The 12,500-nt window shown below is 46.6% G+C and overlaps 1 protein-coding gene across 5 annotated transcripts in view; it reads left to right on the top strand.

Moving 5' to 3' along the window:
- zswim8 (zinc finger, SWIM-type containing 8) overlaps positions 1-12,500 on the top strand; it is a 70,172-nt gene that overhangs the window by 17,635 nt on the left and 40,037 nt on the right. For all 5 annotated transcript variants that reach the window (XM_063191910.1, XM_063191911.1, XM_063191914.1 and 2 more), the window contains 6 exons: positions 3,488-3,660; positions 7,029-7,136; positions 8,523-8,604; positions 9,992-10,112; positions 11,239-11,440; positions 12,294-12,469. In XM_063191910.1, coding sequence (XP_063047980.1) covers positions 3,488-3,660; positions 7,029-7,136; positions 8,523-8,604; positions 9,992-10,112; positions 11,239-11,440; positions 12,294-12,469 — 862 coding nt within the window. The remainder of the gene's footprint in view (positions 1-3,487; positions 3,661-7,028; positions 7,137-8,522; positions 8,605-9,991; positions 10,113-11,238; positions 11,441-12,293; positions 12,470-12,500) is intronic.

Genomic DNA, 12,500 nt, shown 5'->3' with positions numbered 1-12,500 from the left:
TTATTACAGGGCGACCTACTACGAAAACATAATGGCAGGAATAAATTCTATATAAAACTACACAATAGTATAGCTGGACTGGCCTATTCACTGCTGTCTCTGGGTAATTTAGCCCCAGCAGGGAGGCAGGCTGTGCACTGCCCTGCCACTGCCGTGCCATAAGCCCTATGGGCCTATTAATCTCTTCCAGCAGCCTTGCTTGCTGTACTCCATCGCTCGCTCTGCTGCCTGTTAATCATGTGAAAATATCCAGTGTCCTCCCCAAATATCCAATGTCATGCTCATCTTAGATGTTTTTGTTCTGACCACCACCATCTCTCTTTTTTTTTTTGTCTCAGACACACTCGGACAAGGTGCAAGGTTTTGGTTTGGTGTCAGGGTGATTTTCACTGCTCTCTCTCTCTCTCTCTCTCTCTCTCTCTCTCTCTCTCTCTCTCTCTCTCTCTCTCTCTCTCTCTCTCTCTCTCTCTCTCTCTCTCTCTCTCTCTCTCTCTCTCTCTCTCTCTCTCTCTCGCTCTCTCTCTCGCTCCGTCTCTCTCAGTCCTGCATAAATTATTTTAGTGTGTGTCCTGGGTTTGGGTGTGCACTGTACAGCAGGTCCTTTGCTCTGGTCTCTGTGGTCGACTCAAACTCAAATGGTGGATGTGTGTGTGTGTGTGTGTGTGTGTGTGTGTGTGTGTGTGTGTGTGTGTGTGTGTGTGTGTGTGGACACATGTGCACACATGCGCGTGTGTGTGTTGTGGTGCAGTTTGGCTTTCAGGTGAGTGGAGAGGCTTGGGACATTGAGTAGAGTTCCACCACACTGAAAAGGTTGAAACTGAAACAGCAGGGCCTACAGCACCCCTGCCTACACACACACACACACACACACACACACACACACACACACACACACACACACACACACACACACACACACACACACACACACACACACACAGCTCTCCCTCTGCTCTGGCTCGTTAGTAGAACATTGGCTGATGTCCAGCAGGGAAAAGCTTTTTGCCAAAACCTCCCAAACCCCTCCACAGCTTAACCACACACACACACACACACACACACACACACACACACACACACACACACACACACACACACACACACACACACACACACACACACACACACACACACACACACACAGAGAGAGTCTCTCTTCCTTTATTTTTTCTTTCACTCACACGCACACATGCACACCTCTCTCCCTCTCTCTGAAAAGCTTTCAAATAAAGGACAATGAAGACTCCACGCGCACATCAACAAGTAAAACATCATGGACTTTTCATTCGCCGCCTCCCCCTTCCCCTCCATCTCTCTCTCTCTCTCTCCCCCTTTTTCCTTCCTTCCTCTATCTGAGCCTTAATGTCAAATCTCTTTCATTTCCTGTCTGGTTAGGAAACTCTGAGTCTGCAAGATGGCTATAAGCTACTAATGCCATTACTACGTAGCACCATGCAGTACAGTACAGTGCTGCCACACAATAGGGCCACTGGGTTCAGCTGCACAGATTGAGGCCAGGGCCCTAGGAAAGGGTTGAAGGGGTGTGCGTGTATGTGGGCGTACGTGTGTGTTTGTGTTTGTGTGTTTCATGGTGCTCGAGGGCTCTGGACAATGGCCCGCTCTAGAACGCTTGATTCATTTCATATCTTCTCCCCAAAGGCTTTCTGTTAGTTGTAACAGTGACAGCTAAATAATATCCAGTGGGGAGATTGGATTGAGAGGGTTTTTAAGCCATTACTAACACTGTACTCCACTGCCACATAGCAGGGCGTTGGGTTCAGCTGTGCCGATTGAGGACAGATCCCTAGCGCAAGGGGTGCAGCCGTGTGCTATCTCTCTAGATCATATGGAGTCCCTTGATTTAAACATGGGGCTTTTTCAAGGCTTTTTCTAAGTTTGATTCTAAGAAGTCATAGCTGATTCCACTGCGGTCAAGGAGTTTTAGGATGACAAAACAGACGCTACTGTGTAGACCTACACCCTGCACTAAAGTCAGCATATATTGTTGTTTTTTTAAGAATTTCAACATCATTTAGTGCACACTGTCTCAGCCTCAATGGAATACTGCACATAGGTGTTGTTTTAACTGTTAACTCCTGGCACCAGCATTAGTTTGCTCCTGGTGGGAAAGAGGTGCTTGCGTATATCCACGGCCGCTGACTACTTTGGCCGGGCGCTGGACGAAATCATAGGAAAGAGCCCTCCCATCAATACATACAATGTAATGAGGAGCTAATTCTGGACCCCCACTTCTGCCTGGGCCCAGGACAACAGACCCCTTTGTCCCGCCCTGTCTACTCCATATCCATAGCTGTGTGACTGACTTGTAAGCCGTCCCATGTGTGTCCCTGTATACCCCCGCTGATAGACACTGGGTCACTAATAGGATCACTTGCACTGGCCGCATTAGTGGATGGCAGCCGTCTCATGTATGTGTCCCTGGGTACCCCCCATGACCCCAGGCCACCATTTGGTGTGCCACAAGCCAATGGCTGAAACAGAAATGGCTGATGTTCGACAAATTGTGATTGTGTTCAAGATGCATGAAACATAACTACGCATTTAATTCAACAGAAACATTGCTAGCACTTTACTTGATGCCGGCGTCATAAACATGTCCATGTCATAAACATTTTATGACAGTTGGCATTAAGTGACATTCAATTATGTTAAAGACAGCCCTAACAATGTCAACTTTTCATGACATAACATAAAACGATTATGACATTGACATAATGTTTATGACTAATCTATGACTGCTTAGCAAAATACTTGCTGAAGCCTGTTGCAGCGTATTGTTACGTTGCTGCCGAAACAATTTGTTCAATCTGTAAACATGGCAAAACATTTCAAACCATAGTAGCAATTGAACAAGCCTATCGTTAATAAATAAGATCCCTCTCCCAAGCTGAATTACTTATAGTTTGTGTGTCATTATTTTCCCTCCCCTTCTTCTATTCCTCTTATTGTATTATCAATTCTCCCTAATATGCCCTGTCTCTGTTCCCTCCTCTCTGCCAGTGTTGTACCTCAACTGGTTTGATGAACTAAAGTTAATGAACTAGTTCATAATTTGGGTGAACGTAAACTGAATTCACACTATTTACTGCCTGCTGAATGAACTATGAACAAATTCATTCTGGTGCCTGCGAACGAACGATGCAGCTTTGTTAAAAAGGGTGCCACTTTCTCTTAGTATTCAGGTGAAAACCCAGTCAAATACATTGCAAAGAGCCCCAGTAATATAAAATCTAACACTTACATTTTCACTGATCTGCTAAAAATAATTACTGCCTGTGTGGTGTTATATAGGCTTTGCCAACGAGATTGAGAAATATAGCTGAACTTTAGTAGTTCATTTAGAAAATGAACTTTCCCAACACTGGCCGTGGTGATGTCCACTATTCACATCATTGTATTATCAACAGTCTAATGTGTGTGTCTTTGCCCCCTCTCTCTTCCCTCCTCTCTCTGTCTCCACCAATAGGCTTCCACCTGAGTGCCACAGTGGTGTCGCAGCAGCCTGGCCAATCAAAAGGGGCCTACAATGTGGCCGTCATGTTCGACCGCTGCCGCATCACCTCCTGCAGCTGCACCTGTGGGGCGGGGGCCAAGTGGTGCGCACACGTGGTGGCACTGTGCCTCTTCCGCATACACAACGTGAGTATATACACAAGAGCACACACACACACACACACACACACACACACACACACACACACACACACACACACACACACACACACACACACACACACACACACACACACACACACACACACACACACACACACCTGTGAAGCGGGGGCACACACACAGTCGTGCGCTCCCACATGGTGATATTTCCACATACACAATGCGAGTGTACACACGCACGTACACGCGCACACACTTGCAACACATAGTCCAAGTAATGCGCACATGTGGTTGGTCTTGAATGCATAGACAACATGAACACACACACACACACACACACACACACACACACACACACACACACACACACACACACACACACACACACACAATGGCCCTTTGTCTCGTCGGTATCCAAAAGGTGAGCCAACACATACATTAGTGGTGCTGGTCTGCGAATGTGAACATCAGTGACGTGTCACAGTGTGTGTGTCTGTATCTGTGTACACCCCTCTGCCTTTATCAATGGCTTGTCAGTGTCCTCGTATGACTGTCTTTGTGTGGCTATGTTTGAGTGTGTGCTGGTTCTGATAGTACGAATGTGTGTATGGTCATGGATGCTTATCTGGGTGTGTGGGTATGGGCAAGGCACCCCCTCCAAAAAACAAAAAAACAAACAAATATAAAACACGCACACACACACACACACACACACACACACACACACACACACACACACACACACACACACAATGCCCCCCCGCTGGGCTGAGAGGGTAGAGAAGACGGTCTGTTTGGACCAGATAGCTCCCTGTAGGAGGCCCACAGCTCGCCAGATAATGCACACTGGCATCTGATGAGGTGGTGGTGGTTGGAGACTCGGCACGTGTGTGTGTGTGCGTGCGTGCGTGCGCGTGTGCGTGTGTGTGTGTGTGTGTGTGTGTGTGTGTGTGTGTGTGTGTGTGTGTGTGTGTGTGTGTGTGTGTGTGTGTGTGTGTTTATATGGGCTTTGGTTTTCATTTTGTGTGTGTGTGTGCTTTATGAAAAAGACTGCTGGCAAAATTGTTTTTTCATCTCTCACATAAAAATGCGTGTTTCTGTGTATGTGGTGTGTGTATGTGTGTATGAAGGCCTGATGTGTGATGAAATCTTCCCCTCATTGAACGTCATTCCCTTTTTTGTGCTTTCATGTGAATTGAGGAATGTTTGGTTTAAATTTAACTTCAAAGCCATGCTATTTCGACAGATCATAGCATGGTTTGCATTTCAGTCTTATTTTCAAACCTTTAAGCTCATGATTTTGCCCACGTTCAGACAGACTCAAAACGCTTTGGATAAAGGTTTCAGCTAAGAGTTGCCGCAGGTCCCAATTTAACACTACGGTTATTAAATTGTATTAAATTTCATTTTGAGTCTCGTTTTGTCTTATAATTGTAACCGAAATGTCTTAGATCCGTGGACCTTAATTTTAGGGAGGCATCACTCCGTCTTCCATGTACTGTTAAACGTTGGGGGAAAAAAATCTGTATCGCTTGCATGGTTTTTGGACTTTATGAGCACCTGTCGTCATTAGCCACTTATGCGCCATCATTTTTTTTTTGGTCTTTGGTCTTTTGGTCTTTTTTAATGGAATTGAAAAGTCTTGAAAATGTCTTAATTTTCACTTGGTCACCGAACCGTATCATAGCTAATTAGCATAATAATAGCTGAAGTTCAACAACAAACTCTCGCTCAAATCACCTCTTGTAGCCCAGATCTCTTCTGTTGCCAGCGACTCCATACAAAGTCAATTACTCTGGCCGCAGGTGTCGCTCTAGTTGTGCACGGTGTACTTGAGCCATTAGTCTGCAGTTTCCAGATGCTGTGGCTGGACTGTGTAATTCCATTGTAATTACTGCCTCCCCACAGCCAGACGGTAGAAGCTATTACAGCTCATCTCTATTTGTCTGTGTAGGTCTCACTCCCTCTGTGTCTGATGCTGTGTCTCGCTCTCTCTGTCGCGATCACACACTTATTTTCATTTTCACCCTAACTCTGTCATTCTCACCTTTTGTCTTTCTCTTGATATGCTCACGTCTCTCTGTCTCTCTCCATCTTTCTATCCCTCTGCCTCTCTTTATCTCTCCTTATCTCTCAGCGTCCCTCGGCGTCTCTCTCTCCCTCCCCTCTGTTTCCCTGTCTCTCTATCTCTGTGAGGCCTGTCTCCACAGATACTTGCCTCTCATCAATTCTCCGGCCACGTTTGGCCACTCTTCCTCTCCTCTCCTCTCCTCTCCTCTCCTCTCCTCTCCTCTCCTCTCCTCTCCTCTCCTCTCCTCTCTTTGGAGGCGTGAAAATAAACCCTCTCTAATGTGCTTTGTCCTTCAAAATAGATGGGATTTGGAGAGGAGAGGAGGAGAAGGAGGGAGTTATAAGGGGCCGGGAATCAATCTTTGCTACGGCGTGCTCACTCACTCACTGCCGCGGCCACTTCAGGGGAGGTGTGGCGCCGGGAAAGCGAGCGAGCGATTGTCCTGTCGTGTTTGTCCTACTCAGTGACTGCTCAATGCAAGATGCATAGATCACGCCGCACAGTGTGACTAGGCTGATTTGTCATCCCCGTCGCACACCTACATAATGAGTGGGAGGAGGTGTGTGCGTGTGCGTGTGCGTGTGCGTGTGCGTGTGCGCGCGTGCGCGCGTGCGTGCGCATGCCTGCCTCTAGGGGCATTTATATGGTTTGTGTTGGCTGCACATGGCGAACGCATACTAATGCCTCTCGTCAATAATGGATGGGGCGTCACAGGCAGTGAAGGGCAGTTTATGTCACACACCCGCCCTACGACCACTAGCCCCATTCAGCAGAGCGGCATGCAGCAAATATTATACAACAGGATGCTACAATGTTACACACTCCGCTTTTCTTCTGGAACAGATGCCTCCATTTCTGCATACCAATACCAATATGATTCTAATTTAAGTGAAGTTGGACTGTTATTGATTGATTGATTTGGTTTAAGAAAAGATGTACACACACACACCACCCTCTCCAATTATACATTGGCCTCTCACGGACCGCCATCTCCAGGCTTCTGCAATTAGTCTGCATGCCACCGTGTCAGTCTCTAAAGAAAGCTGTGTATGCATACTGCGCACACGTACACACACACACACACACACACACACACACACACACACACACACACACACACACACACACACACACACACACACACACACACACACACACACACACACACGTACCCTCTGCCCTCTTTATGACTAACCTCTCCCCTCTCTCCAGGCCGTGTGTTTGCCAAACACTGTGTCAGTGTCGTGCACACACACAGACACACACACCCGTAGACACACACTCTGACTGTCACTGAACTTGCTCTGCTGTCCATTTCCAGGCATCTGCGGTGTGTCTGCGTGCCCCCGTGTCAGAGTCGCTGTCCAGGCTACAGAGGGACCAGCTCCAGAAATTTGCCCAGTACCTTATCAGCGAACTTCCCCAACAGGTAAGGGCGCTGCAGATGCGTGTGTGGTGCGTGTCCGCATGCGTGCTTGCACGTGTATACCTTTTCACGTTCCTTTCTGTATGCACAATTGGAGACAAGTGTCTTTGTGTATATGTGCTCAACTGTGTGCCTGCAAGTTATAGTTAGACGGGTAAATAGAAATTGTGAGAGACATGGTGAAAGAGGTTGAGTGATTGAGAGAGCGGAGTGTGTGTAAATGCTTTCTAGATAAAAAAAAAAAACTTCCCTACACCGGAATCTGGTCTTTATCAAAGTTATTGAAAACAATGTTCTTCTCTTTGGTTAAATCCTTCAGTAAATAAACAGATAAGAGAAATGCAGTGCAGTGAGTCCAGCTCAGTGGAGGTACTGTATTATGTATTCTCCTGAGCTGAGGAGTCAGAGGGCAGTTTGGTTTAAACTCTCGCTCTCTCTCTCTCTCTCTCTCTCTCTCGCTCGCTCTCTCTCGCTCTCTCTCGCTCTCTCTCTCTCTCTCTCTCTCTCTCTCTCTCTCTCTCTCTCTCTCTCTCACACACACACACACACACACACACACACAGCGTTCGTATTCTTCTGAGCTGAGTCAGTCAGATGTCAGTTTGGTTTTAAACTTGTCACGCTCCCTCTTCACACACGCACGCCCGCACACACACACACACACACACACACACACTGCGCTCGTCCTTCCCTGACTCGAAAGCACAGTCTACTGCTCCAGTCGTATGACCTGCGAGTAAAAAAAAGGACTTGCACAGGGAGGCCATTGTCCTGTCTGTGTGCTGTCTGTTTGTGTTGGATTGCATCATGTAATATTATCAGTGTAGCCCGGACGGATGTTTTATTCTTTTCTTTTTTGGGGGGGTTTCTTAAAAGTGGTTTTTGCGGTCTTCTTTCTGACCAGGTCAAAGTCTCGCGACTTGTCCGCAGGAGATGTTATGAGACTTTCTTGTCTCATTTTGAGTTTATATCAAACATGAACTCGCAGATGTCTTAGAACTCTTGTCCTCTGTGTTCTTAATGTGGCGTCTTGTCACCATTTTACCCCGCCTCCTCTTTCCCTAGATATTTCGCTCACAGCCCAGTGGCTTGTCCACAAACCCGTTTCGAGACTTTCCACTGGAGTTGACAAGTTGACCATGAACCCACAGACCTGTAGGAGTACTATATAGCAATACGGGGTCTGATTGTCACCCTTGTCCTTCTCACAACTGTAGATATTGCCTTTGGTGAAGGGATGTTGTGAGTTCCATATTGATTATGAATCCACACATCTGTACTAGAAGTCGCATCACCACTTATCTGCTAGTGACATTTTGACACACATTCTACACAAAAGAGCTGAGTAGTGATGTGACGTCAACATGTTTAACCCTTTCCTCTCTGCAGATCCTGCCCACAGCCCAGCGGCTTCTGGACGAGCTGCTGTCCTCACAGTCCACCGCCATCAACACAGTGTGCGGAGCTCCGGGTAAGCGCCAGCTGCAGCTGCCCTCGCTATATACTGTGCCATGGTTTTTTTTTGCCTCACGTACCCTCTAAGCCTTTTTGTTGTGCCCCGAGTACCCCTTCACTCAGGCTTTACATCTCCTCCTCTAGTCTATCCCGATGGGACTATGCTCCATACATTTGTTATTATTACCTTTTCCCAAGTACCCCCTGGTTGGGAAACGCCTCTATAGACCACTCACGTGTACCACTCACACACTTTTCATGATCAGCCACACATTTGGCTCGCCATTGGGTCCGAATGTGAATATGTAGTTCTAGGTTGGCTCCCAGTAAGCTACAGAATTGATTTTAAGGCAATGCTACTTGTGTTTAAATCATTAAATGGAATGGGACCCACATATCTACTGGATATGTTTCAGCTGTATGCACCGACCAGGTCACTAAGGTCAACGGAGAAGAATTTGCTGGTGATTCCAAAAGTCAAAACAAAGTGTGGAGAGGCAGCCTTTAGCTTCTATGCTTCAAAGCTTTGGAACCAGGCTCCAGATGACGTAAAAAATGCACCCACTATTGATAGCTTTAAATCTAGACTCAAGACAAAGCTGTTCTCAGATGCTTTCCCCTAGCTTAAATTACATATCATTCTTTTTTATTATTATTATTTTTATTTTTATGTTTTTCAAGGTTTTATGTTTATTTATGTTTTATTTTATTATTATTTTTACCTTATGTTTTATCTTAATGTTTTAAATGTTTTTTGACTCTAATTCATTTCCTTCTTTCTTCCCTGTTTCCTTTCATTTACATTTGTTAACTTTGTGAAGCACATTGAGTTGCACCTGTGTATGAAATGAGCTATATAAATAAACTTGCCTTGCCTTAGGTTGAATTCAGGTAAATTGGGCCAGTTGTAATGCGAAGCAGTGGCACCTGAATTCACCCTACTTTTGGCTATTGTCTTTCTGTTTCAAGGCGTTACTTTAGCGCACCATTATGTACACCCACCTGTTAATGATTCGTGACCAGGCCTCTAAATTAACTTTTTTTTTTTTTAAATCACAAACCAAAATGGCTGGTAGATGTTCATTTTACTAGCCAAACAAATTCACCAATGGGTGAAAGTGGCTATCCAGCATTTAGTTTAGAGCACTGTTCGTGACATATGCACATATATTACAAGCTTATCCGTTTATAGGGCAAGTGACTATATTTGATCACTTCCGATTACTTGCACACCTATCACAAATGCCCCTGATATGCCTCTCTACAATCAGCAGTGGCCTGGAGCCTGTCAAGCTTTTTTTTCACTCGGGAGCTGAAATTTGCTTGCCCTATGAAGGGTTAAAGGCTGTTGAAAGTTCAGATGGCTAATGTCCCAGGTTAACCCTTTGTTCCCTGGTGTGCAGATCCCACGGCTGGCCCCTCTGCCTCTGACCAGAGCACCTGGTACCTGGATGAGTCCACACTCAGTGACAACATCAAGAAAACGCTGCATAAGTTCTGCGGACCCTCACCTGTAGTGTTCAGGTAAACAGAAAAAAAACAATCATTTTCCCAGTATGGGGAGGTCTGTTTCGTTGGTTTAACTGTCTAGAAAGAGGCCATGAAAATTCTGTTATAGGACTATAAGGCCAATGAATGTCTCATTGACTAGGAATGTGCCATGTGGCGTTGTGGTTCATTCTCCGTGGGCTGATTTTATTATAATGGCTGCCTTGCTGAACATTATCTCACATCTAAGATGTTGGCGTGCGCATGTAATCCTTCTAAGGATGTGAATCCACATTAACATTTAGAAAACGATCAACAAAAACTGTGTGTCTGTGTGCATCCCCCTCTCTACAGTGATATGAACTCTATGCGCACAAGATCATTTTTAGAACTGTGAACAAAAATAAAATGCGTGCGTGTGTGCGTGCGTGTACGTCTCTGCTTCTGTACGTCTGCATTTGTCTGCATTTGTGTATATGTTTGGCCGTGTGCGTTCATGTGTGTAAGCCATTTGAACTCTATGCACCAGTCATATTTTTTCGAGTGGTGATCACAAATAAAGTGTACAGTGTGTGTGTGTGTGTGTGTGTGTGTGTGTGTGTGTGTGTGTGTGTGTGTGTGTGTGTGTGTGTGTGTGTGTGTGTGTGTGTGTGTGTGTGTGTGTGTGTGTGTGTGTGTGTGTGTGTGTGTGTGTGTGTGTGTGTGTCTGCGCTTCTTCGTGCATGCATGTGTGTGTGTTTAACCCATCTCTGTAGTGAACTCCATGTACCCGTCATTTTTTGAGTTGTGAACACAAATAATTAAGTCTGTGTGTGTGTGTGTAACCCTGTCTGTGTAGTCATGTGAACTCCATGTACCGGTCACAAGTTTTTCGAGTTGTGAACACATATAGTGTGTGTGTGTGTGTGTGTATGTGTGTGTATGTCTGCACTTCTGCATATGTTTGTGGGTGTGAGCACTTGCATTACGTGCTTGTGTGTGTGTGTGTGTGTGTGTGTGTGTGTGTGTGTGTGTGTGTGTGTGTGTGTGTGTGTGTGTGTGTGTGTAACCCTGCCTGTGTAGCGTTGTGAACTCCATGTACCCGCCATCATTTTTTGAGATGTGAACACAAATAATAAAGTGTATCTGTGCGTGTGTGTGTGTGTGTGACCCGTCTGCGTAGCGATGTGAACTCCATGTACCTGTCGTCCACGGAGCCCCCGGCGGCGGCGGAGTGGGCGTGTCTCCTGCGTCCCCTGAGGGGGCGGGAACCCGAGGGCATCTGGAACCTGCTGTCCATCGTCAGGGAGATGTTCAAGAGGAGGGACAGCAACGCAGCACCCCTGCTGGAGATACTCACCGAGCAGTGCCTCACCTACGAACAGGTAACACACACACACACACACGCACACACACACACGCACACGCACACACACACACACAAAGGGTCCCACTCAAATGTGTATACATGCACTTGTTTCCTTTGTCGTTTTTTGAATCATGATCTGTGTCTGTCCGTTCTCAGTGGATATAAAGTCATTACTAGATGATGATGACCACAAGTGAACTTCCCCCATTGGGGAATTGTGTTTGTTTACACAAGAAGTAGGACTATTGTGTATACGTAGGACTATTTTTCTCACGCCACCCACCTCCTGTTTTTTCCATACATACAGTACTATTTCCCTCTCCTCTTTCCCTTCATCACTTCTCTTCCTCCTCTCCCTCCTTCTTTCTACCCCTCCATCTCTCCTCTTCCTCTCTCTTCTCTCCTTCCATGCCACTAGCTCTCCGTCTCCTTGCATTCACCCAACCATCTATCTCTCTTTCCTCCACCCCTCTCGCTCCCATGCCTCTCCTCCCTTCCCTCTCTCTTCCTCCTCTCCTGTACCACATATCTCTCTTCTTCCACTCCACCACTCTATCTTTCTCCCACCATCTCTCCTCCTCCTCCTCCTCTTCCCCCTATCATTCCTTTCCACCTCTTTCTATTTTCCTCATCTCCTCCTCCACCCCTCTCTGTCCTCCTCTCCATCTCTCCTCATCCTCCCTCATCATTTCACCCCTTCTCCATCTCTCTCTTCCTCTTTTCATCCACCTTCTCTCTCTCTTTCACCTCTCCATCTCTCCTCATCCTCCTCATCCTCCTTTCACCCCCTGCCCCCCTCTCTCTCTCTTCCTCTCCTCCTCCTCCACCCCTCTCTTAACCTCCTCTCCTCTCCTCTGCTCTCTCCTCAGATCATCGGCTGGTGGTATAGTGTGCGCACCTCTGCGTCCCACAGTAGTGCGAGTGGCCATACGGGCCGCAGTAACGGCCAGACGGAGGTGGCGGCCCACGCTTGTGCCAGCATGTGTGACGAGATGGTGGTGCTCTGGAGACTGGCCGTGCTCGACCCCACCATGAGCCCACAGAGGTGAGGACACGCACACACACACATACACACA

Source organism: Engraulis encrasicolus, chromosome 24 (genome assembly GCF_034702125.1).
Source record: "Engraulis encrasicolus isolate BLACKSEA-1 chromosome 24, IST_EnEncr_1.0, whole genome shotgun sequence".
NCBI classification, from domain to species: Eukaryota; Metazoa; Chordata; class Actinopteri; order Clupeiformes; family Engraulidae; genus Engraulis; species Engraulis encrasicolus.
The sequence above is the reverse complement of the archived record's forward strand: the minus strand, read 5'-3'. Positions and strand labels throughout refer to the sequence as shown.